Here is a 27,073-nt window from a genome sequence, read left to right as displayed (position 1 = left end):
ATATACCACTGCTTCATCACCATAAGGAGCTTCCTCATGCTACTTCTTGATAGTTGCACTCACCCCTGTCTCTAACCCTTGGTTAATATCAATATGTTTACAGTTCAGACCAGTTCAGTTCAGTCGCTGAGTCGTGTCCGACTCTTTGCGACCCCATGAATCGCAGCACACCAGGCCTCCCTGTCCATCACCAACTCCCGGAGTTCACTCAGACTCATGTCCATTGAGTCAGTGACGCCATCCAGCCATCCCATCCTCTGTCGTCCCCTTCTCCTCCTGCCCCCAATCCCTCCATCAAGTCTTTTCCAATGAGTCAACTCTTCACATCAGGTGGCCAAAGTATTGGAGTTTCAGCTTTAGCATCATTCCTCCCAAAGAAATCCCAGGGCTTATCTCCTTCAGAATGGACTGGTTGGATCTCCTTGCAGTCCAAGGGACTCTCAAGAGTCTTCTCCAACACCACCATTCAAAAGCATCAATTATTCGGCACTCAACTTTCTTCACAGTCCAACTCTCACATCCATACATGACCACTGGAAAAACCATAGCCTTGACAAGATGGACCTTTGTTGGCAAAGTAATGTCTCTGCTTTTCAATATGCTATCTAGGTTGGTCATAACTTTTCTTCCAAGGAGTAAGCTTACATACCTGTAATTTTGTCTTTTTGAGAATATGATAGAAATAGAATCATGCAGTATGTGACCTATTTAGATTCACTTTTTAAATTCAGCATAATACCCTTGAGGTCCATCCAAGTTGTTGCATGGATCAATACTTCGTTCTTCTCTTTTGTGAGTACTATTCCATGGTAAGGATGTACCACAGCTTGTTCAATCATTGAAGGACATTGAGGTTGTTTCTGACTTTTATTTTTTACAAAGAAAACTTCTATATAAACATCCATGTATATGTCTTGATTTGACCATAAGTTTTTATTTCTCTGGCATAAATGACAATTGCTGGGTTGTATGGTAAATGCATTTTTAGTTTGATAAGAAACTACCACACTGTTTTCCAGAATGGCTGTATCAGAAATCTAGTTTCTGATAGAGAAGGCTCCTCTGTCCATGGGGATTCTCCAGGCAAGAATACTGGAGAGAGTTGCCATGCCCACCTCCAGGAGATCTTCCCAACCCAGGGATCAAACCTGCATCTCCTGCATTGGCACGTAGATTCTTTATCATCTGAGCCACCAGGGAAGCCTCATATAATTTATAGTTATATCCAAATAAAAGAAGATTCAATTCACAAAATAGACAAATAAAATTACCTATACATAGCATTAGGTTTTCATGGTGGCTCGGTGGTAAAGAATTCGCCTGCCAATGGAGGAAACACGGGTTTGATCGTTGGGTCAGGACGATTCCCTGGAGAAGGAAATGACAACCCACTCCAGTGTTCCTGCCTGGAAAATCCCATGGACAGAAGAGCCTGGTGAGTTATACACTCCACAGGGTTGCAAAAGAGTCGGACATGACTTAATGACTCAATAACAGCATGTAGCAGTACTGATGGAGAAGGCAATGGCACCCCACTCCAGTACTCTTGCCTGGAAAATCCCATGGACAGAGGAGCCTGGGAGGCTGCAGTCCATGAGGTCGCGAAGAGTCGGACACGACTGAGCGACTTCACTTTCACTTTTCACTTTCCTGCATTGAAGAAGGGAATGGCAACCCACTCCAGTGTTCTTGCCTGGAGAATCCCAGGGAGGGCAGAGCCTGGTGGGTTGCCGTCTTTGGGGTCGCACAGAGTCGGACACGACTGAAGCGACTTGGCGGCAGCAGCAGTAGCAGCAGCAGTACTGAACTACAAATCTGACATTGAAGACTCTAAATTATACCAGCATGGCACTACATGCTTTCTCGCCTTCCCATCTACATTTTTGTAAACAAGTTTTTTACATTTGGTCTCCAGTTCATTGAAAATTAGTTGGAAATATTGACGTATTTATTGAATGGAATGCCAAATAGTTCAGATTCTGAAGTTTAATGAAATTGCAATTACTAAAAACAAAGCTGACAAATATAAAGATATTGAAGTGTATCCCTATACAGCCAAGTGAGAAAGTCAACAACCCAGAAAGGAGAGTTCAAATAATGCCCAGGTATGATTTGAAATTCTGTAATTGTACTTGGAAATATCTCATCTTGTAGGAGGTATATTTTGATAAAAATTCCTGTTTTTTAACAGGATAAATTTATAGTTACAGAATGGAAAGAAACTTGAGAAGGTCTACAGTTTAGTGGCATTTAAATTTGGCAATCTATTTGTAAATCAAGAAAACGTTAATGAGTTTTTACTTATAAAATTATTTGTTGAAATAAACTAAATAGTGACAAAAAGATGGTCTTTGTGAAAATACATGGGCTGAAATATTACATTTGAAAATTTGAATTAAAAATTTAAATTGCAAACTTATTTTACTTAGCAGAATTTGCTTGCTCTGAGCTTAACAAGCGCCTTAGCATTTGTAGAGAGTATTTTCTCAAACAGAAGCTAATTAAAGGTGTTAACAATTTTAAAATTTATTAACCTTAAAATGTAATCTTTAAGATGACTTTGAGCATTTGTCTGTGAATATTTAATTTAACAAGACCATTTTGAAAAAATATTCATCAGAAACATACAATCAACATGGTTATTAGACAGAATACTATGAAACTAAAGAAAGCACATTAACATATTCTAAGACTAATTACTTAGATTGTATCACTTTTAAAGTTCAGAAATAAATATAAGTAACAATATTTTTCTTAATATACATTGATATATTATTTTTATTCTATAGAAATAATTTCTTTTTTGAAAATATTTTCTGAACAGACTTTATAGGTTTACCATAATAAAACTAATTGGTTGGTTAATGAATGTACATTTGGGTGACAAATTATGTAAGCAGTCTATTCATAAGGCAGCATTTCATACTGAAATTTAGCCCAAAAAGTAGACTGTAGCACATTCATACATACCCAGCTTAAACACACAGCTGGTTTGATGGCTCAAGTGGCTTTGAATTTGGTCATCCTAAGACTGAGCAATGGACTGACCACAGCACGTGGACCACAGCAACAATGGACAGAATGTCCCCAGGGATGTCTGCCACACACCGGAGACTCTTCCTCCCTTGTGTAGAGAGAGGGAAATTCAGTAACAAGAGTGGCTCTGACAGTCCCAAGAGGATAGCTCTGTTTTTCACTGTACATAGACCATAAGAATAATAATGGTGGTCTCCAGTTCTACAAAGAGATGAAGAAAGGGATCTTGAACAGTCCTTAAATCCCACACTACCCAGGAAAGGAAGAGAGACATAGTCTAACCTTCCTCCATGGTAGCCCTCTGGCTGACCTTGCTTCACGTGATAATCTGACTCTAACAGTCCAAACTGTTTGGTTCTAGTGGAGCCACTGAAAGATTTATACCAGGCTGCACCCCATAGAGATAGTCTTGGCACATTCTGGGACTAATTTGTAACTTCTCATAAACCCTTCCAGATTTAGAGCAGCAAGCATAGTGGAAGGAATGCAAGCATTGAAGCCAGATATTTCACCCGCTTTGTTCTCTTGAACATCAGAACTCCTTAACTGTAAAATGAGAATGATAATAATAGTAACATGCACAAAAGAGGATAATTTGCTATTTAAAATACAACTATTCCTACTTCCATTCCTAGGGAAGGAGACAGTTACTCTTAGGAATAGGTCAAATTTTGCCCAGTAGCATGCCTTGATGAGCACCGTGGGTATGGGCCATGGTTTAGAAAGATATCAGGGGGAAAAAGAGGAAATTATAAACTAAATTTTAGTAGATATGGACAGAAATTTGAAGGAAATATTTATTCTGAGGTTCTCTCACTGTGAGCTGCTGTGATCCCTAAACGCAATGCTCTTCTATTATTATCCTAGGCACTCTAAGAAATGTGTAGTTCACCTGACTGCTTTGTAGGGGTGGTACTTGCGGAAATTCTAAGACAGTATTACCTTCATGGACACACGTTGTGTACAGTCATACCCCCAAGCTTAGAAGGGCCACATGCTTGGTTTAAGGTTCTGTCACCATCTTGAAATTCTTAAACCTTTTTGACTAAGTACCTCCTTATTTTCCTCTTACACTGGATCCTACAAATTATGTATCCAGTCCTGTTGGACCTATGTTACCTTTTGGGGTCCCTGGGTCTGTGGGACAGACAAGGGGAAAGCTCCAAAGGCCAGATATCAATGAGACTGAGAATTCAGTAGGAACATGAAATTAGAGCTGGCAGTGACCATAAGAATCGATCCTAATCTTGGTGAGAAAATTGGATTTCCACAGATAATTAGGACATGCAAATCAATTTTATGTAAATTTCAAAGGTAGGGGAAGCCCAACATTATCCGTATTACATTAATAATATTAGATAAGCAATATTGCATGTAAGATGGCTAGAACATGATTATTCGCAATAACTGATTGGTATTATTGTTATTTTAGGGTCATATTTGAATAGCAATGAGAAAGTGTGAAAGTGTAAATATATATGCATACATGTGCACACAGACATGTGAGTACTCCTCTAATCCTCTCTTCCAAATAGCACATCTCCAAATCAACAAATTTTAGAATCGTGAGTTCTACAAAATCTACTGACACACACATGTCACTTACGCTTTGAATGACACTCTTTAGTCTACTTGACTAAGGATTGATTTTTATCCCAAAACACCTTTGCTTTTCCATTTGAGGTTGAAGAAAAGTCCTGCTAATAAACTCAGCTTTCTTTGCTCCCTGATATCCCACCGCCCCCCACCCCACCCTCTCTCTCTCTTTAGTCACTAACTCATGTCCGACTCTTGTGACCCCATAGACTATAGCCTGCCAGGCGCCTCGGTCCATGGGATTCTCCAGGCAAGAATACTGGAGTGGGTTGCCATTTCCTTCTTCAGATAGCCCCTAGAAAGGAACAACTAAACATCCAAAATGACCACACCCACCTTTCACCTCCACTGGATCTAAAGTCACGTTAATGTCAAAGTTGCCCAATGAGGGAAAACCCTTAAACTCTTAAAATAGGGATCTTTGACTTTGGGACATGATTCAATGATGTAAATAGGTGACATAAGACATTTTCTTTAGTATTAACCTACATTAAAGTACCCTGAATGCAGGAAAGAGTGGCTACTGGGTGCTCATGAGCCTCGTTTCTGTTCTTATCCAGAAAGTGAATGTGGTAGGAAGAATTTAAAATGACCCCCCACTGAACCACACCCTTGAGTGTCAGTGGGACTTGTAACGTGCTTCTAACCAGTGTAATACGGCAAAGGCAATGCGGCAGCACTCCTATGGTTATTGTTATATGGCAAAAATGAAGCCATTTTTTTCAGATGTAATCAGTGGACTTCAAACTAGTCAAAAAGAGATTATCCTACGTGGGCCTGCCCAAACCAGGTGAGCTCCTTAAAAGAGAGCCTAGAGTTTAGGGATGCTGGCTTTGCAGAAGCAAGTGGTCATGAATTCTATAGCTGCAAGAAAATGAACTTCCAATAATTATATGTATCTGGAAGAGGACCCCAAGCTTCAGATGAGACCTTAACCTCAGAGGGCACCTTAATTTCAGCTTTGTGAAACTGAGCAGAGAAGTCAGCTAGGCAGTTCCTGTAAGATCCTAAATGTATGCTGTTTTAAGGCACTTAGTTTCTGGTAATTTGCCATACAGTGATAGATAACTTAATAGAGAGGGGTAGAAAATTAGGGGTGGGGACCAAATGGGGAGCCCAACCTACCAAGGAAGTCACGAACTACATGATAATTAAAGTTAACTGCAAGTGCTCAGCTGCTAGGAACCCCAGCATGGGACTGCCTACTTGACAGGGAAACATGAGCAAGAAAAGCAGTAATAAACTGCTTTTTGGATTTGAAATAAAAGCCACCACTCACTTGATTATCATCTGAATCTCATCCATAATCATCACTGGTTTGCTATTTGAGTCAAACTTCTTTTTGCAGAGCTAAAAAAAACAAACAAACAAACCAGAAACATAATCTCAAGGTTATTGATTATCTTCCAAAGTGCTTGTGTGAACTAGTCAGTGATTCTGACTCTTTGGCTGTGTCTTTGAAAGATAACAGTATTTAGACCCTACTGTGCTCTCACTAACTCTCCAATCAGTTAGAAAATCTTAAGATATTTTTTCAAAGAATGGTAAAAGAAAGCAGTGTGTGAGTTCTGGAATTATAGAAAGGTATTATCTGATGATTGACTTTCTATCACTCTGATACTCAATTTAGAAATGGAATGAAAGAAAATAGGAAGAGAATTGCGCCCCACTGATGTGTGGAAGCCCTGAAAAACCTTTAGTCTTGTTTAGCAGTGGAGCTTCTAGGTTAAAGGAAATAATATGAATATATATGAAAGAATTTATTTGAAGCAGGTTGCTTTCTTTATGCATTCATTCTTAAAAAGCTGTGAATCAATTTTGTCATCAATTGAATCTCACTTTAAATGCATGAGGGAGCTCAGTATTTGAAGGAATACTACAGTAAGTCTAAGTAAAGCAAATTTAGCTTTTAGTAGTATATATAATTAGGCAAGCTAAGACTTCTGTTGCATTGATAAGTACTTTTGTATACCAACACTTTTTATAGTGAAGACCTGATTTTAAAAAACTACATTCAATTAGTTTTCGTGAAGTGCAGTGCTCATAGAAACTATAGACTAAAGAATGTGGTTCTCCATCTGGTTCTACAAAATGAAGTCACTAGCTGCAGAAGTCCTGTTGCTGATCTTTACTTAACACATCTTGAAAAGAGTTAGGTGGAAATCAGGATGAGGCACTCTGTCTTTGGGAAAAACTGACAGAACAGGCCTTCAAATAAATACTGTCAGGAAAAATATTATGCACCCAATTTCTTGTATCTTCTTATCCCTTGTTTGCTGCTGTTTAGTCGCTCAGTCATGCCATGCCAGACTCTTCGCGACTCCAGGAACGATAGCCCGCCAGGTTCCTCTGTCCATGGGATTTCCCAGGCAAGGATACTGGAGTGGGTTGCCATTTCCTTGTCTCATCTTCTTATGTCTAGAAGAGCACTAAACTAATTAACAGAGACATTTGCTCCTCGTGACTAGCAGCAGGCTTCTACTGAGATGTGTGCTTGATTATACTTACCCCCTTCGCCAAAATCATATATTTGCTGACCTCACCTCCTACCTATTTGAAGCAGTTCCTCAGAATTATATACGAGGTGGTTTCCTGGGCTATATTCCTCAGTAACTCCAAATAAGATTGAACTCACAGCTTTCATATTGAATGGTTGTCTTTTTCTTCAGTGAACAAAACTTTGGCTGATGGGGGGTAGTCTTAGATGTGCCTTGCTAAAAGATAGAATGAACAGATTAAACTGGAACATTGACAAAGAGAAAGCTGAAGTGGTGTCATCAGGAAGGCTTTAGACCCCGGATGCTTCTAGATGAGATAAGGATAGACCTCTAAGCCAGGTGTTAAGGGAAAAAAACTCTAGGTCTTCGGAGACAAGCGTCCTACATTTTGCAGTGTGACTCTGTGGATTCAAGTCCTAAAACCTCAGCCTACTAGCTGTGCCACCAATGAAGGCACTTAGTCACTCCCTGCCATCTCTTACCTATACAATGGAAATAATAAAATCCCAATTTCAGAAGATGACTGTGAGGATTAAATGCAGTAACATAATAAAGAACCTGGTGCTTAGTCAGCTTTTAGTCACTGTTAACTGTTTCTACTTGGCACAACAGAGTTGCAGAGGCTCCAGTTATTTAAAAGACCAACCAAACCTCAAAAAAAAAAAAAAAAAGATAGTGCTGAAGGAATTAACACACCATAGGAAAAAAAAATGCTAGTTTTCTCCAGCAAGAGAATGCCTCCGGCATTTACAGTTCAATGACTAGGTACTATTTCTAATCATCATCTCATTTAGAATTATAATGAAGAATGTTGGGAATAATTAACCCCATTCTGTAGTCCCAGGAGCCTGTCATTGCAGGTAGGAAGGATTAGGTACCAGCTCTGTCAGTCCTGGCATGCGAGTGCATTTATTTCCCCGAGTGATACCATGTCACCCTGCCTCTCTTTTCAGGCAGGTTCAAAAAGTCCCCCACCCCCCCTACAGTGGCAAGGAGCATTCGTCTCGCGCTTGATAACACTTTTACAGTCAGAGAATAGCAGCAGCTCCTGAAACATCCAGCCCTTTTAAAAGCTTAGGAATGACAACAGCCACGAGTGAGAGTCCCTTTAGAGCCAGATGTGGTAAATCCTCTCTCTTCAGAGCTGCCAGCCTGGAAGCCCACTCCCTCCTTTGTTAGAAATTCTAGTCACAAAAACCTACAATAAAATGCTGCAGGCACATCAATAAAGGATATAATGAAATCAGATGAGTCTTGTTCCTTACATTTACATGCAAAGTATATCAAAGGAGCATCCAGTTTGTTCCTGAGACCAATACAATGGATTATTTTGTGTGGGAGGAGAGAAGATAATATGAAGCTGAATGAGGAAGCAATTCCAATTAAAAGGGCTGTGTTTAAGGCTCCAAAGACAATGCAGCCTTTGCTAGACACTTAGCTATTAGAAGTATCTGGCTGCCGAGGTGGTTTTATGGTAATTGGATGAGAGCTGGGTGGAGAGGAACACAGCAGCACTGCCACAGGGCCCCACGTTCCAGGTCACACTGCTTCCTTTCCAACTCATTCCTGTGTGACCTCAGGGCCACAGGATCTGCCCTAAAGGGCTGCTATGAGGATTAAACAAAATAAAGCATATAAACCCTCTCTGGCTGTGCCAGGCACATGCTAAGCTTTCTATGATGTTTGCTATTATTGTTATGAGTTCCTCTGACTCAGCCCCACACAAAAGCTGGCAAAGGCTGGAATCACTCAGATAACAAGTGACTGGGACCCTGGAAGGGCCTGCCCTTGAGGCAGTGCTATGTGGTGAAGGGCAAGTTGTCTCCTGGTACAAAGGCCTCTTAAAGTCAGCAAGTATTGGACAGCTCAGACATGCACCATTGGAATTAGCTTGCCTGTTTCCCACACACTTTTCATGTTTTATAGCTTTAGAATCAGACACTTGGGAGATGCCAACTTGGAGACAGATTATCCCCTCTGGCAGGCTGTCTGCAATTTTTCTCCAGAATCTCCATTTGTCTTACATGGGAGCCACCTTCTTGAAAGTGAGTACTCAGGCTGCCTCGTGCAGCTCAGATCTGAGAGTGAAATAGAACCACCTATTCGTCTATGTGGGAGGACACATCTATGGGAATCAGGGGATTTAGCTTTTGGCTCTTTCCCCCTTGCTGAATCACCAAAGTGCCTCTGGAATTTCCTTTAGCGCAGAGGTCCCAGATATTCTTGGTTTTGTAACTTTCAATGCCATTCTTCATTGACCTTATTAAAAGGGTGGTAATTTTCAGTTGGAAAACGAAAGTAGCACAGTCCCCACTGCAGTTGTTGCAGTAAAAAAGAGGAAAATGTTTTCTTTTTTCTCTTGGCCTTTTCTGAACGTGTTGTACTTTAACTCTTCCTAATCTGTAGTCTAGAGACTAAGAAAGATTAACCGGATATGATAATCATATCCTGTGTTGGGTGCTCACCTTTCCAGCACTCTCTTCGCAGACCACTTGGTGCTTCCCAGGTGGCGCTAGTGGTAAAGAACCCAGCGGCCAATGCAGGAGACATTCCGTGGGTTGGGAAGATCCCTTGGAGGAGGAAATGACAACCTATTCCAGTATTCTTGCCTGGGAAACCCATGGACAGAGGAGCCTGGCAGGCTACAGTCCATGGGGTCACAAAGAATCAGACATGACTAGAGCGACTCAGCACACACACATACCTTGTAATGCTTCTCCTTTCATGCTACAGAAAGCAGGCCATAGTACAGTTCAAGAAAGACAGTGGACCTAACTACCAAGCCGCCTGACGCAAGTCTATGACTCTTTCTAAAACAATGTTAGAGGAAGAAGAATATAAGATCCTTACACGTTCGTTCCTCATCACCAACCCGACTGCAAGCCCATATCTATATATCCCCTGATTCCTCATGCGGCACAGTCTCCCCTCCGTTAGCTGATGATTAAAAGCCACCTTTCTATTTCCTCCAGACTGTGTCTCTGTATTTTTATTTGCCTTTGGTGGACAGAGAAAGCCAAGATTTTTGGCGACATCACAGTGAGTCACTCCAAAGCATAGATGCAGTTGTCACTCTACAAAGCACAGGATATGCACCTGGATACTCATTTCAAATATGGGCTTTGTTATTGTCGAGACGTAAATGGGCCTAAATCACAGTGCCTCTCAGTTGGGAAAGCCCTGAGGAATATAACACATGAAGCCATCACTCTTATAGTGACATTTTAAAACCAGTCGTGAGGAGAGAGACAATGGAAAGACAGGGCTGCAAAAGGGGCTTTCTTTTCATTTGTAATATTCAATTTCTGTAAGAAAAAGGACCTAGAGCAATTATGGCAAAAAGTAAGTATTGTTAAATCTATGTGTTGAGCACAAGCATTTATATCACTTGGCTGTGTGTATTTTCAAGTATTTTTAATAATTGTGTATATTTTGAAGAAAGAGCAGTACAGTTTTTGGCACCTAAAAAGAGAGGTGTCTCAACTCAGAACAGCCAAGGAAAAGCAAATAGAGTAAGTGAGGAGTTGCTCAAAGCTTTCATCAAGGTGGGTTTCAGAATGATGCTGGAGGGTGCAGCTTGTGTGAAGAAAGTGGCCAATCTGTTTTAAGTTGTTCAATTGCTCAGTTGTGTCCGACTCTTTGCGACCCCACAGACAGCCAGGCTTCCCAGTATTTCACTATCTCCTGGAGCTTGCTCAGACTCACGTCGATTGAGTCGGTGATGCCATCCAACCATTTCATCCTCTGTCGTCCCCTTCTCCTCCTGCCTTTAAGTTAAAGGAGTAAAAAGGACTTGGCAGGTAGCTTGGGTGAAGGGCAACTGCTCTTTAACTCACCAGCAGGGGCTCAATTCAAAGTGCTCTCCTTTTTTCTCTGACTTCATTGAGGTATGAAACATAAATTTAAATGGTTTAACAAGTAGGTAACAACAACAACAAAATTGTTTGGATACTAGTCAGTTTAGACAAAATGGTGCTGAAATGGGCAGTAGCTTTGAAAACCCTCATTTTGAAAATGCAGGCTGGCAAAACCAAGAAAAGTTGCCACCAGAATACAAATTCAGAATTGAATTGTTTTGTTTCTTCATGAAGGGGTAAAAAAAAAACCCACATCAAAACAAAGAGGAAAAACCCAAGTAGGGTGAATGAATTCAATTGTTCAACTAATCATGAAACTGCCTCCCAAAATGGGCTCACTTAGCAAACATGGAGACTAAACACTCTCCGTGGTCAAGCGGAAGAGTAAAGAACAAATGTGCTCCCTGCACAGAAGTAGGCTGTTGTGAGGAAAATGAAATCTGAAAAGCCATAAAGTGTTGATTGTGGGGAATACAAGTCATAGAAGACCTTCATGTCATTTACCTGTGATAAAAATTTCAGGTTAAGTGGCAAGATAAAGAATAACACCATGAATCATCTTTATTCATGAAAAAGTCCTTAGACAAGGATTTCTCTGACACAGTAAAAATGACTGTCTCAAATCAGACTTTCCTTCTGCCTAAAACTGACCATATAATAAGAAATAATTACATGAAACTCTCTCCGATGTGGACCTGCACACGTCAGTTTCTAGTGTCTTTTCCATAGTCATGGTCCTAATATAAACTGTAAACTGATGCAAAAGGAAGCCGTTTCTGTTTCAACCCACAAGTATATTTTAACCTTTGCTGCTGTTCAGTCAGTCAATCATGTCCGACTCTTTGCGTCTCCATGGACTGCAGCATGCCAGGCTTCCCTGTCCTTCACTATCTTCCAAAGTTTGCTAAAACCCATGTCCATTGAGTCAGTGATGCCATCCAACCATTTCATCCTCTGTTTGCTCCTTCTCCTCCTGCCTTCAATCTTTCCCAGCATCAGGGTCTTCTCCAGTGAGTTGGCTCTTCACATCACGTGGCCCAAGTGTTGGAACTTCAGCTTCAGCATCAGTCCTTCCAGTGAATTCACTGTTGATTTCCTTTAGGACTGACTGGTTTGATATCCTTGCTGTCCAAGGGACTCTCAAGAGTACTCCAGCACCACAGCTCGAAAGCATCTGTTCTTTGGTGCTCAGCCTTCTTTGTGGTCCAACTCTCACATTTCTACACAATTACTGGAAAAACCATAGCTTTGACTATACAGACCTTTGTCAGCAAAGAGATGTCTCTGTTTTTCAATACACTGTCTAGGTTTGTCATAGCTTTTACGTAATTTCCAACATATTGTGACTGAGGAGACAAATTTCTGGAGGCCAAAGGATGAGATGGTTGAGTGGCCTCACCAACTCAATGGATATGAATTTAAGCACACTCCGGGAGACATTGAAGGACAGGGAAGCCTAGGGTGCTGTAGTCCATGTGTGCATGCTAGGTCGCATCAGTCGTGTCCAACTCTTTTGTAACTCCATGGACCAGAGCCTTCCAGGCTCCTCTGACCATGGGATTCTCCAAGCAATAATACTGGAGTAGTTTGCCATGCCCTCCTCCAGGGGATCTTCCCACCTCAGGGATCAAACCCGCATCTCTTATTTCTCTTATTATCTCTTATCTTAACCTTGCATTGGCAGCTGGATTCTTTACCACTAGAATCACCTGGGAAGCCTGTGCTGCAGTCCATAGGGGTCACAAAGAGTCGGACAAGACTTAGTGACTGAACAACAAACCTCATGTACGTGTTTTCAGACCATAGAGATTAAACATGACTTATCCTTCCAAAACTACTAAAAGGACCCAGAGAGACACATGGCTATTTTTTTTTTATAATTTTAAAAATTATATTGAAACAAACACAGAGATTGTGTTTGTTAGGGTGTTTTGGGTTGCAGAAATCAATTTAAGTTAGTGAATACACACCAAGAGAATATTTTATAAGATACAGGGCGACCCAAGGTTGAGAATACATGAGACCTCGGAAGCAGCCATCACTCATCACTGTGTCTCTCTGAGAAACGGCTTTGTCTTCTTGGAAGAAGAGCTTTCTTTGCTACTCAGTCCCCATGATGAACAGGAAGAGGACATCTATAGCTTGCAAGCCCGAAAGTTTTAAAGTACCTGTCATTCCACAACTGCTGGCCTGTGCTCACACTCCCTCATCCTCACACACCCACTTCATCTTGGATTCCCTCACTTAACTCCAATGTGTGGTTAAGGGATGTTCACTGGTCTAGCTTGAACTACGAGTCTGTGGCCAGCACTTTAGACCACACAGCTGCTGAGAGTGATCCCAGTAGGTCTCCAGAGAAGAGGATGTGGCAAATGACCTATGAATTTCACTACACATATGCTACAGAGCAGAATGCCTTCATGCAAAATACTTATAGAATGCCTCCTCTGTGCCTGATGTTTTCTGAGGTTCTGGGGGCACAACAGTGAAAAAAAAAAGATAAAGTTTCTCCTCCCAGGAAGCTTAGAGTCCACTGAGGAAGGAAACAATAAAGAAATACTCAGTAAAATACCTAAGATATCTGTTGGTTGTAAATACAGTGAACAGCAGTAACGGCGAGCTCAGACATAGTTAACAACCAGCTCTCTGGAAGGCATTTGATAATTTCTGTGGTATTTATCGGAGAAGGCAATGGCACCCCACTCCAGTACTCTTGCCTGGAAAATCCCATGGATGGAGGAGCCTGGTAGGCTGCGGTCCATGAGGTCTCTAAGAGTAGGACACGACTGAGCGACTTCACTTTCACTTTTCACTTTCATGCATTGGAGAAGGAAATGACAACCCACTCCATTGTTCTTGCCTGGAGAATTCCAGGGATGGGGGAGCCTGGTGGGCTGCTGTCTATGGGGTCGCACAGAGTCGGACACGACTGAAGCGACTTAGCAGCAGCAGCAGCAGCAACAGTGACAGTCCATGGGGTTACAAAGAGTCAGACATGACTGAAGTGACTTAGCCGACACACACGGTGACTTTCAAGCTCTCAGTGTGATATCCCTGACCATGGACTTGGGAGGAGATGAGCTGTAATGCACTATTGCAGAGTAGCCCCACCATAGACAGACACAAGGGATATAACCTCAAAGCACAGATGAGGGTAAAACATAGTAAAAGAACTAGGACGTTATGAGTTTTTAGGATCTATTACTTTTGTTTTTAACATTATCAATTTCATTGTAATTTGAACTATTTAATTTTTAGTGATGGCTTTGTTTAATAACTAGCTCACAGAATTCCTGAAAATTTTATCCTCTGTTATCACAGGCCAGTATGAGCCAGATCCAGGACACCACTGGAGGTAAGGAAAACAAAGCAGACGGAGGGGTGGTGTTCCAGATACTGGAACTGCTGTGTAACTAACCACCCAAGACTTAGTGGCTTGGAATAAGAACTGTTCTACTACATCTCATACTTCTGCGGACCAGACAGGGCCCAGATGGGGGAGTCCTTCTAGTCAGTGATGTCAACTGGCAGATGGACTAGTCTTGAAGGTCCAGAGCGTCTGCAGCCTCAGTGGAGGTGACCAGAAGCCTGGGCTAAGCTGGAATTCTTGAGTGGAGTGCCTCCACTTTACTTGAGCATGGCAGCTTCAGGTAATCAAATCCAGGACTCCCAGAGAAACTGTTCTAAGAGGCAGGAAGTGGAAACTGTCAGCCTCCTAAGGCCTGGGCCTGGAAACTGTCCCAGCCCCACATCTGCCATATTCTGTTGCTCAAAGAAACCACAGGACCTGCCTACATGTAAGTGACAGAGACGCTGTCTCTCCACAGGAAGGGGATCAAAGAACGTGCGGCCATCCCCAATCCACCACAGAGAGGGAACAGTAGTGGTCACGGAGCTCTGATATTTTAAAGATGGTGGTTGGGGAAGACTTTTCTACTGAGGTGATTTTTTTTTTCTCCTAAGAACCAAGCCATATGAACAAATAAAATGTGCATATGAGTTATTGAGTCCAGGTTTTGGCAGTAATTCTAAGTCCTTAGACCCCGCTCTACCGTAAGTGGGGAATATCTGACAGTGACCACTTAAAAGCCAAGTCTTACTACCCAGGTGAAAGACACCAAAGTTCAAAGAACCCAGGCACCTGTTCCCAGACACCAAGCAAGGCCTTGAATACTGGTCAGTAGCAGAATGTAACCTGAGCCCAGTTCTTCTACCCAGATCTTCTATTTAAAAGCTCAGTGCTTCTTCTATGGGCTTCCACTATGGCTCAGATGGTAAAGAATCTGCCTACAATACAGGAGACCCAGGTTTGATCCCTGGGTCAGGAAGATCCCCTGGAGGAGGGAATGGCAATCCATTCCGGTATTCTTGCCTGGAGAATTCCATGGACAGAGGAGCCTGGTGGACTACAGTCCACAGGGCACAAAACTTTTTCTAATCAGTGTTAGCACATGACTCAGCATTTGACACTTTCCTTTTATAAAATACACATATTTCATATAGATAAGAATGTACATTCCTTAAGAGAGACTTACTTTTACACTTCTCCAGGGCTGCTGTGTACAGTACACTATGCAAGATATCACCAGGTACACTACGCAAGATATTACCAGGTTAAGAGTATGCACTTGGCCTGCCAGGCTTGTGATGTGGGGCAGGACCACGCCATCTCAGAGGGATGGGTATCTTTTTCTGTTCCTATGAAAAAGCAGCAGGTAGTAGCCCTGTACTTCTCTTACAAAAGTGCACTTCGTGTAACATAGTGATGGGCATGCCTAGAAGGATCCTGGGGAGGTGGGTAGAGTGAACAGGTTGTACTGATTAATAGCATTCAGATTCCTCTGGAAGTTTGTCTTATGGACACGCTATGATTATCTATTGCTGTATAATGAACCACCCCAAACCTAGTAGACGATATAGATCTTCAACTGAAAACTTCCTTTGGTTCCGACCCTGTGTGACCCTATGGACTGCAGCCAGCCAGGCTCCTCTGTCCATGGGATTTTCCAGGCAAGAATACTCGAATGGGTTGCCATTTCCTCCTCCAGGGCATCTTCCTGACCCAGGGATCAAACCTGTCTCTTTTGTCTCCTGCATTGGCAGGTGGATCCTTTACTGTTAGTGCCACCTGGGAAGACCCTCATCAATTTAATAGCCACTTTATTGTGCTCACGGATGCTTGGGGTCAGGAATTCGGATAGGGCAGAGTAGGGGTATATTGTCTCTGTTTCATGATGTCTGGGGCCTCAGCTGCAAAACTCATTTGGGAGCTGGAATGATCTGCAGGCTTCCTTCCTTATATGTCTGGGATCAAGCTGAAAGGACTCAAAGCCAGCCTCCACTGGGACTGTCAATAGGAGCATGGGCATGTGGCCTTCTCCTGTGACTGGGGTTTCCCACAGCGTGGCGGCTGGCTCTGACACAGAGCACCAAAGGAGGGATGTCCAAAAAGCAAGCCTTCTGAGAAAGCCTGGGGGTAGCTGCATGGCCTTCCAAGCCCAACCTCGGAAGTCACCATCTCCAAGACACATTACTGGCTGCAAGCATGTAACTGTGGCCAGCTTACACTCGAGGGCAGGGAAGTGAGACTCTGCCTCTTGATGAGGACTAGCATGTGGGATGAGAGATGTCGTCGTGGCCATCTTTGGAAAATGCAGCCTGCCACAGGGCACATCTCTTCAACAACCCAATACCACCTGGGTTGGGAAGATCCCTCGGAGGAGGGCATGCAACCCACTCCAGCATTCTTGCCTCGAAAATCCCATGGACAGAGGAGCCTGGCAGGCTACAGTCCATGAGGTCACAAAGAGTCAGACAGGACTGAGCGACCAAGCACACACATACCACCAAAGAAATGGAGCTGTGATTGAGGGATGCAGCCCCTTAACTGCGCCCCTCCCCCAACAACAATGATGCTGGTGCCAAAGGGCCCTCTGGGGCCAGGTACAGAGTGACAGCATCCTGAGGCCAGCACCTGAGCCCCCAAAAGCCTCTCTCTTTCAAGTTTGCAGTCAGAATGTGAGCTGAGCATAGGCCATGATGGCAGCTTCAAATGCCCCAGCTTCTTTTCGCCCTTGGGCTTAGTGGTTATGCCATGAGCCTGACACGTTGAGGGTTTGTCTCTTTTTCTAATCTGTGGGCCACCAGCTAACTGTCAGAGTTATCAGGGCTCAGGCCAAAGCCAGATGTTCTTAACAGATGTGCAAAGTAGGCAGTTCCCGTTTTACATCTTTTTAAGTTGTCTGATGCTATATGATGGCTTTTTTAGTCTAATTTAGGGTTGAACACCCCTGGCAAGGCAATTGTAGCCATTTCCTCTATTTTAGTTCACACAAAGAAACCCAGCCCTGATTTCAAACCTTTTTTAACTAATTGGGTGGCCTTCTGCAGCTGGGCTGTGGAAACCAAGGGAAGTTTCAAATTGAAGATTATATATTATATATATAGAGAGAGACAGTTGTGAAATGCATTCTGTCCAACCCACCCCTTGCCACTATTTCTCTCCATTATTAATATAAGTAAGAATGTAAGAAACCACCAGACATAACTGCAAGCACATCATAGTGCTCTCTTTCGGCCTCTACCCTATCAATTCTACCTGGATTTCATATCTGGAGGCTTTGAGGAAAAGTGCAGTAAAGCTCCTGCTTAGTTACAGCGTATCACCAAATAATAAATACCAAGTCCACCCTTCCCCCGCCCCTTTCCTCTGATCTGGCTTTGCTCCAGTTGTGATGTCTGCAAAACGAGCTGTCACCAGATCAGACTTCTTCAGGTCAGAAGTGGGAGGGAGCTGTACACCCGCAAATGAAATGCCCCTGTGAACACAGGATTTATTTCCTCTTTCGAGTGCTATTCATGTGCTTATAAACAAACTGCTTTTATTATTCAACTTATAAAACTCCGCTGTTTAAAGTCTGCATTTAACTACATTGCACACTAACATCTGTGACAATGAAAAATGCACTAACATGTTCCATTTCCCACCCTCCCATCACCACTACCCGCCCCCCACCCCCCGCCAATATGACAATGTACATCCAAGATTATAAAGTGCTAAGATGGAAACCAGGTATGTATAGGAGAAGAAATACTTATGAGAGGATGTGAGAGTGACTATCAAATGTTTGTTAGGAATGAGAATGAACTCTGTGTGGAGTTGGGTGAGCCTTGGAAAGGTCTAGGTGAGTGAGCTGACAGAACCCATGCGTGACTCACAGCCGGCTCCGACTAGGCCTGTAGTGCCCTTGGACTCAGTAAGAAATAAAACATGGAAGTAAATATTTTGTGACTAACACAAAGGCTGCGTTCCATGGTAACAAGGTGACCCCAGAGCATCAGACATCCCTCCTGCCACCTGCACCTCCCCACCCCACCAGCCAGAAACGATGCAAAAGGCAAGCCAAGGCTCAGGGCTCTTGTAATCTGGGAAGTTCCTCCAGGGCTGGTAGATTCACTGAACTTCATGTCCACTTCAATCCATTAGAAACAGAGGCACAGAGCTGCCAAAGCTGTTTGTAACTTTAATGTATGTGTAATGGCTGATTTTGTGGATCAGTCTGGCTGGGTCACAGGACTCAGTCAAGCACCAGTCTAGAGACTTCTGTCAAGGCATTTTTTAGATGTGATTAACATTTAACTCAGTAGACTTTAAGTAAAGCAGAGTACTCTCTATCAGTGTGTGTGTGCTTGATTAATTTACTTAGTAGGGACTGCAAGCTGCCAATACCCATTTTTCTCTTCTTTCTTGGTGTCAGAATCCTAATTTTATTTAGGATGGTAACGTTCTAGCTAAAAGACTACGTTTCCCAGTTTGCCTTACAGCCAAGGATGGCCCCATGATTTACCTCTGTCCAATGACAGGTGAGCATTGTTGAGTAGGATTTACAGGAAAGCTTCTTTAAAAAGAAGAAAGGCTATTGGCATGTACCCTGTCTCCCTTTTTGAGTTTTCTCTCTGGAACTCTGATGGTGTTTTGAACTCAGTGACCTTCTTGAATCATGAAACCACCCACTAAAAATGGCAGAGCAGAAAAATACCAGCTCTGGACTGGCTACTCCCTTATACTTGAAGAAAAACTAAACCACTAACCTTTAAAAACCACTATAATTCCGGTTTGTGAACAACAGTGTACTGTAATTCCGAAATGATCAGATAATACACAGAAGCTACAGTAATTCAAAGCAAACCTCAACAGTCCTCAAACCCAGGCCATCATTTATGGTCTGGTCCAGCCTGTCTTATAAAATGGATAGTATTATTAGTCCCACTTTACAGAAGATGAAACTAAGTTACAAAGAAGCTAAGTAACTTGCCAAGATCACATAATCAGCAAGTGACTGAGCTTTGAACTTAGATCTAGTCAATTCTGAAATTTGCACTCTTTTTTTTTTCTTAATAAAATATGGAATGCTTCATGAATTTGCGTGTCATCCTTACACAGGGGCCATGCTAATCCTCTCTGTATCTTGGAATCTGCACTCTTAACCACAGTGCCTCCCAATGGTAAAGCTAAGAATAATGGGTGGAAGTCATGGGACACAGACTCCCGTTCAATATAAGGAAGACTCTTCTAAAAGGGGGCTGTTCAATAACAGCATAACTAGGAATATGTAATTAAAGACTGAATAACCACTCTTAGGGCTTTCCAGGTGGCACTAGTGGTAAACAATCCACATCTCCTGATGCAAGGGACGCAGGTTCGATCCCTGAGTCAGGAAGATTCCCTGGAGTAGGAAGTGGCAACCTACTCCAATATTATCCAGTATTAGTCTATTTCAGTTCACCCAAGTCTACATATGTGTTCTGACAGAATTAAGCACTCCATACTAGGAATTTTAAAAAGAAAGGAAAGGGCAAATTTAATATTAATACTGGCTATTCTAGTTCTTGACTTCCTTGTAGTTTTAGTTCTAGTTCTTGACTTCCCTGTAGTTCAAATGGTAAAGAATCTGCCTGTGATGCAGGAGATCAGGGTTCGACCCCTGGGTCGGGAAGGGAATAGCAATTCACTCCAGTATTCTTGCCTGGAGAATTCCAAGGACAGAGAAACCTGGGGGGCCAAAGTCCATGGGGTTGCAAAGAGTCGGACATGACTGAGCAACTAACACACATACACACACATTCTAGTTCTTAATTTGGGTAGTGGGATGGGGGGTCTCCATTTTATTACTGTGTTTCATCACTTATGTATATGTTCCAATGTCTTTTAATATATATTAAACATGACATGCTTGGTGGGCTATAGTCCATGGAGTTGCAATGATTTGGACACAACTTAGCAACTAAACCAAACACGACATTCTAAGTGGCTTAGTGGTAAAGAATCTGCCTGCCAATGCAAGAGATGCATGAGACCCAGATTCAAACCCTGGGTCAGGAAGATCCCCTGGAGGAGAAAATGGCAGCTGGTTCCAGTCCATGGGGTCGCAAAAGAGACACAACTGAGCATGCATGTGTGAAAACATGACATAATGGTCTTTATTAGTGAGAAGGTAAGTGGCCAACTTGGTTTGGGTGTTATATGCAAGGGGAGTGGTAGCCTGTGCCCATTCACTGCACCCTCACCTCTGGGCTGAGACTGGAGCCTCTGTGGCCTCAGTACTCCTTCTTCTTGGAGACAGCATCTCAGTGAGGGCTCTTGGACCATGACTGAGTTGACCACCTGCCTCTCACCTGTTCCTGGGCAGTTTGGAGCAGTAGAGCTGAGTCTCAGGGCACCATCTAAAGAGTATGAACACAATGGTAACAGAGGCATCCTGGGTCTGTGCTCAGAGTTCATGTCTTTTTAGTGTCTCCATCTTCTCTCCACTCCTGTTGTGGCCCTCTCTTCTGACTTCTTACTCCTTCCTCTTCTCTGAGACTTCACCTTTAGAGCAGGAAGCTTTCCCTCATTGAAATTTTTTCTTCTTAAAATTCATTCAGAGTTGTAAGGGGCCTTGAACTGATGTTCGATTGCTGTCTCTTATTCTGGGAACATGGGAAAAATTAATAAAGCAAGACACTCTTCTGACAAGATGGATTTGACCAAAACAATGTATTTTTTTTTTAAAACATTCTAAGACATAATATCAGAGAAGGCAATGGCAACCCACTCCAGGTCTCTTGCCTGGAAAATCCCATGGACAGAGGAGCCTGGTAGGCTGCAGTCCGTGGCGTCACTAGGAGTCCGACACGACTGAGTGACTTCACTTTCACTTTTCACTTTCATGCATTGGAGAAGGAAATGGCAACCCACTCCAGTGTTCTTGCCTGGAGAATCCCAGGGACGGGGGAACCTGGTGGGCTGTCGTCTCTGGGGTCGCACAGAGTTGGACACAACTGAAGTGATTTAGCATCAGCAGCAGCAGCAAGACATAATATACTTTCTACTTGAATACCAAAAATGTTAGAATGACTTCTCTTTTAATTTTCCAAGGTGAGAAAAACTCAACAATACTAAATGGCAAACATCCCTATAGACAGGCTTATACTTACAGACACTTTTGGCTTCTAGTCCTTTGGTTAGATAACACGAAAAGAATGATAAACGTCCTATAAAAAAAACAGATTGCTGAGTTGGGAAGGAAGTTGCACACATGGCCTTCTCTCATTGATATCCCAAGAAGGTTTTTCTGTCAAATTAGTGAGAGCTCTTTGTTGGAAACCATAGCAACTGGGCTTAGAAAAAGGAACTTATTGGAAACATAGCAGGTGACTCACAGGACTAGAAGGCTGGAGAATCAGTCTGGGAAAATGGCCAGAACTCCAGCTGGCCAGCAGGACACAAAGTCAAAGCCACGTCATCAACGGGACAGATTCTGAGGACACCCCGCTGTCCCTGCAGCCTCTGTCACCAGCCGCTAGACTCAGTGCCACCGGCGTGACCTTAAATGGTTCTGTATGTTCACATCACCAGCTCAGGACTGAAGGACTTGAGAAAGTGCATCTGATTGCCAAGCGACAAAATGTCTGCACCCTCGTCTCAAGGGGGCTGGCAGAGAGAAATTTGGCCCTTTGTTTTATTACCAGTGAGTTATAAGAATTCTTTGTATATATTGAGCATAAGTACTTTGTCTGTATATGTACTACAGTATCTAAGATGGCTCTTCACCACGTCATGTCTGCTAATGCTGGAATACCCAAGATGGCTCCTTCATTCATGAGTTTGGAACCCAAGCTGGGAAGAATTAGACATCTCCTCTCAATAGAAGATATCACACAGAATTTGTGGCCAATCTCTGAGACATGTTATAATTAGAGATCTCAACATTAGTGTCAACTATCAACTTACTCTCAATTGCTCAAACTCACTGAAATCATTAAATAACAAAATAGCAAAAAATGATAGTTTTCAAAGTGCTTGCATATATTTTATGACACCCTCACAAGAACCTTATGAGTTAAGCAGGTAGACATTAATATCCTCACTTACTGACACTGCTGAGGCCCAGTGATATTGGTGCCTTGTTCAACACAAAAGAATCGCAACTAGAATCCAGATCTTCGGCCTCTAGAGCAATGTCTTCTCCTATATGCCTTGCCATTTCTGCTTAGGTATACAAATCCTCCTAATTCAATAAGCCTCTTCTTTCGTAGAAATATAAGTTTGTGGTCGTCCTCAGTTACTAATGAATTATTTATTCATGAATTATCAGACAGGAAGAGCTGTCTATTTAAATAATTAGGTACTATTCAGTGAAATCCTATTAGAACCAAAAGTTCTGTGGTTGTAAGGAATGAGAATGAATGAGTTGATTTGAAATTGCACCTCTGTTTAGTGACAGTATTATGCATATGATTAAAAATAAAGAAGCCAAAATTTTATTTACTGACACAGAAATTCTAAGAGTCCACTGTAATTGAGAAAAGCAAATTGCAGAGCCTTATGTGAATACACACACAAGAATGCATATAAACATATATATTTTTCAGACATGTGTTTGTTAGTACACATGCAAAAAATCCTCTAAAGGTGATGTTAATAGTGTTATATCTTATGGATTCTATACTGCTTGAATTTGAAAATATATCATTCTTTAATAATTTGTTAATAAAAGATTTTTAATCTCTTCAGTCCTTTCAGAAACACATAATTATCTGATTTAAGCATCTTCACAACTTTTGTAATCCTAAGTAAGGTACAGGAATAAACAAATGAACAAACAAAACTACTGGAGTGGGTTGCCATTTCCTTCTCCAGGGGATCTTCCCAAGCCCGAGATCGAACCTGAGTCTCTTGTGTCTCCTGCACTGCAGGCGAATTTGTTACCACTGGGCCACCTGCGAACAAAACTACAGATGGTATCATATTAAGGAAAGGAATTCTATATTTGCTGATTCACCTCCCAACAGAAATTACTGAGATAGTATCTTTTTAGTACTCAGCATAGGGAAAAGTGTTCTTAAACAAAACAATACAAAAGTATCCTCTGGGCTAAACATAATTGACTTCCAGAAACTCACTGGTTTGGAGCTCAAAAGAGATAGGCATTTCTTTGCAAACCAAGAAGTGACCATTGCTCACAGATCTCAAAAGACAATAAAAGAAATAGCAAACCAACTTAGACCTGCATGTATAGTAAACTTTACCTAAAAAGCATTCCAGTTTACATTAAATTACTTAGAAATTCCAAACCAAACTGTGGCCCTACTAGGTCATAAATCAGGCAAAAGAGGACCTGGGAGATTGGCAAAGCTAGCTGGGCTAAAATAGAGTGAAACTCCTTTCCTATATGTCTTCAATTTGGGAATAAAGTAGAGTTCAAAGAGCCAAAGGTCAGGGTCTGGACAGGAATACCATCTGTGGACGGGTGCTCCAGATAAAGCCAGGAGCGGGGTTATCCAAATCGGTTAGGATTGAGAACTAGAGCCTGTGGGGAGCCATCAAACACAAACCTAGTTAGTGATAATGACCTGCCATTTGTTCAGTGACCGCCATGCTGTCACTTTTCATACTTTATCTCACAGCCCGCAGCCTCCTCACAAACAGGGTCTTAGCTTCTTCAGATGACAACACAGACTTAGAAGGGTTACAGGGCGTGCCCAAAGCCATGATGCTAGTGAGTGACAGAACCCGAATTCAAGCCCAGACCTTTCTCAAAGCCTATATTCTTTCCAACAGACCAAACTCTGGTGATCTAAAGGGTCCAAGAGAATTTTGTGAGAATAGTAAAGTCAGGAACCATGAGACTTAGGCGGTGAGCTGACGTGCCAGTTCCATCAGGTCTACTTGTTCTGGACTTCTCCTGGAAACACAGGCTAGTTTGATGTTTTCCTTTCATGTAATATATGGGTACACCTGCCTAGTGGGTGTTGCATCTTCACAGAGTCATGGGGCAGATAAAGTGAAATGAATATGATGGTGTTCCAAAAGCAGCCAGGCTCCTCTGCCAAGTGTCAGGTTGGATGTAAAAGGTAGAGAGAAACAGAAGAGACAGGGTGCTGGAGTCAATGACTGAATAATGAAGCATGAACCCCAGGCTCTGTCTAGATACTCATGAGGCTCCCTTTTCTAAGAGGAAGACCATGCACAAAGACGTGATGAAAAATTGTGGAGCCTGACCGAGAAGGAAAACCAAATGAGAAACGCGTTTGAGAAGGATATCATTAGCACATCAAGTGCCAAAGGAAGAATAAACCAGAGGAGGACTGATATAAAGCCCGAACTTGGACATGAGAAGGGCACAGATGACCTTTGAGAGGGGAGATCTGGGGTGTTTGGGAGGACACGTCAAAAAACAGTGACCTAACGTACGGGTGGAAATGTTGGAATAAACCTGACTTTGTCAAGAAGCATGATCATCAGAAATAGATGGTGAACAAGTCAAAGGAAGGGAATCAGTCTTGGATTAGAGACATTGTGAATGGAGATACAGATGAGGGAGGAAGAGTCATGATTCAGAGATGTAAGACAGAGGAATTAACTGGTGGAGTGTGGTCCCAGATGAATGGGGAGGGTAAGGATTCTGCACACTGAGAGAATCTTTCCTTAAAGCAGATGGAGGAGAGAAATAAGACTGATTATCAAGTAGACATGTGAAGGGAATTTTTTTTAGGTATTTTTCATTGGTGGCAAATATATTCAGGATTTTTTTTTACTATTACTATACCAGAAGGATGGACTTGATTCAAGAAAAGGGCACAGAATAGCAGAAATGAGTTCAAGTTCCTAGCTTTGTTCCTTATTATCTCTGTGACTTGGACAGATTTTCTGAGCTTTGCTTTGCTCACCTTTAAATTAAGATGATTATCTATGTCCTGACTCCCAAAGTGACTCCCAAGTTAAATATCTAGAAATTCAGATTGTTAAGTCATTGGTAGTTTGGAACTGGCCATGGTGTGAGCATTTACACCACGGTGACAAGCAAATGTTAGAAAGCAAGCCTTCCCAAGGGCTTGCATTGCCTGCTTCCCTTATATTAATAATATTGTCAGGCCGAAACGAGAGACTGTTTGTGAAAACACTTTGCAAAGAACCAAGCTCTATATAATGTGAAGAGCTTTTATTATTAATATTGACAAGTGTGGCGGCATGAATTTTTCACCTATTGATTAGAATTTTCTTTTCTGTCCCCTGCCCACCATTCTTAACATATAGCCTTTCGTATTTCCTTGCCTTAGCAATTTTTGCAGGGCCGAAGGCAAAGATGCTTGAAGGCAATGGCTCTTCCAATCTTATTAAAGGACTATACATACCAAAGATACAGTACTGAGAACAGGAAGAAAAATGGGAATATCGAAAAGGCTTCAAGGAGAGATTCCCAGTGGCCTGAGAAGGGCAGAGGTTTTATAGGAAGCAGAAGGGAACCAAGTCTGGATGCCTAACAACTCCCTGAGAGGCACAAGACCTCAGGAAATGGCTACAGAGTGGATCTGTAAAACCTTCCTGGGTAGGCAGCTTCTCAGACTCAACTCAGTATCCAGATGCACAAGACCACAGTCAAGCATATTTAGATTCAGAATCTAGGACAGGAAATCCTGTCAGCAGGGCAGCAACAGTGCTCCCTTTCCCCTGGGAAGTGGTCCATGCAGCAATCCATATGGCACCGTGGGTTCTCCTGTTTGGTTTTCCAGGCTTCCAGTGCAACGATATGAGACCACATGAGGTCCGTGTGGGATCCCTGCCCCGGTCTAGACCCTCATGCCCCACAGGAGGTAGCATTTCCTGTAACAACTCCACAGGAATAGCTGCTGTGCCTGGCGCCCTCAAAGAACTTGCACAGTTTTGAGTCACAGCTCTCAGGAAGCCCAGAGCTATGGCTTCCCTCAGGTTCTAGGTTTTCCCTGTGTAGATACAGTTCACCATGAAGGCTAATTTTTGCCATAAGTCACTCTGCCTAGTAATAACACATCTGACACAGTAATTTTCTTAGGTCTTCAGAGGAAACAGAGAAAGTTAACAGAAAGTAAAATCTCAAGTTGAAAGGGAGAGGGTCTTTTAAAACACTTTATTCATGGTCGGCCCAAGCAGGCAGGCACAGGGACTCCCAGCCTCACCAGAGACACCCTTGTCGCAAGTGTGGCCCAGAGGCAGCGACACTGGGCGTAAAACATAAAGGTCATCCTGCTGGTGGCTGAACAGAAGTCTTGGACGTCCCTGGGGGTCCAGTGGTCGAGAATCCTACTGCCAGTGCAGGGGACATGGTTTAGATCCCTGGTCTGGGAAGATCCCACGTGCCGCAGGTCAACTAAGCCCATGCACCACAACTGCTGAGCTTGCTCGCTAGAGCATGGGAGCCAAAACTACAGAAGTCCGAGAGCCTGTGCTCTGCAACAAGAGAATCCACCATGAAGAGAAGCCCAAACACAACTACAGAGGAGCCCCTGCTCGCCGCAACTAGAGAAAGCCCACACACAGCAATGAGGACCCAGTACAGCTAGAAAGGAATAAATTAAAAAAAAAACAGCAGTCTTCTCTCCCAGACCCTCCTATTCTATTGACTGTTAAATCAGCTCCCACAAAAATTACAGTGAAAAAATCCCCTTGACCTGTCCCTATATACCTCAGGTTCCAACTGCAGTAAGAATTTATCATATCATTCTTGAGAGTGAACCAGTTAACATTTGCAGAGCAGGCAAAAGATGAAAGATACATTAATAACAGCA

At 42.6% G+C, this 27,073-nt stretch overlaps 1 protein-coding gene and 1 pseudogene across 2 annotated transcripts in view; both read right to left on the bottom strand.

Annotated features, from left to right (window-relative positions):
* Positions 1-19,385: 19,385 nt before the first annotated feature.
* LOC112448587 (uncharacterized) lies at positions 19,386-19,483 on the bottom strand (annotated as a pseudogene).
* A 958-nt stretch (positions 19,484-20,441) lies between these two features.
* The window catches only part of KIAA0586, a 166,143-nt gene continuing 159,511 nt past the window's right edge, over positions 20,442-27,073 (bottom strand). Inside the window, exons 31-32 of one of the 2 annotated variants that reach the window (XM_024998070.2) lie at positions 21,464-21,520; positions 20,442-20,956 (exon numbers count right to left, since the gene is read on the bottom strand). In XM_024998070.2, coding sequence (XP_024853838.1) covers positions 20,955-20,956; positions 21,464-21,520 — 59 coding nt within the window. In that variant the 3' untranslated portion in view covers positions 20,442-20,954. Of the gene's footprint in view, positions 21,521-27,073 lie in introns of both variants that reach the window. The other variant, XM_010809415.4, reaches the window with a different exon arrangement.

This window comes from Bos taurus, chromosome 10 (assembly GCF_002263795.3).
Source record: "Bos taurus isolate L1 Dominette 01449 registration number 42190680 breed Hereford chromosome 10, ARS-UCD2.0, whole genome shotgun sequence".
In the NCBI taxonomy this organism is placed as follows: Eukaryota; Metazoa; Chordata; class Mammalia; order Artiodactyla; family Bovidae; genus Bos; species Bos taurus.
This window is presented reverse-complemented; position numbering and strand designations above follow the sequence as displayed.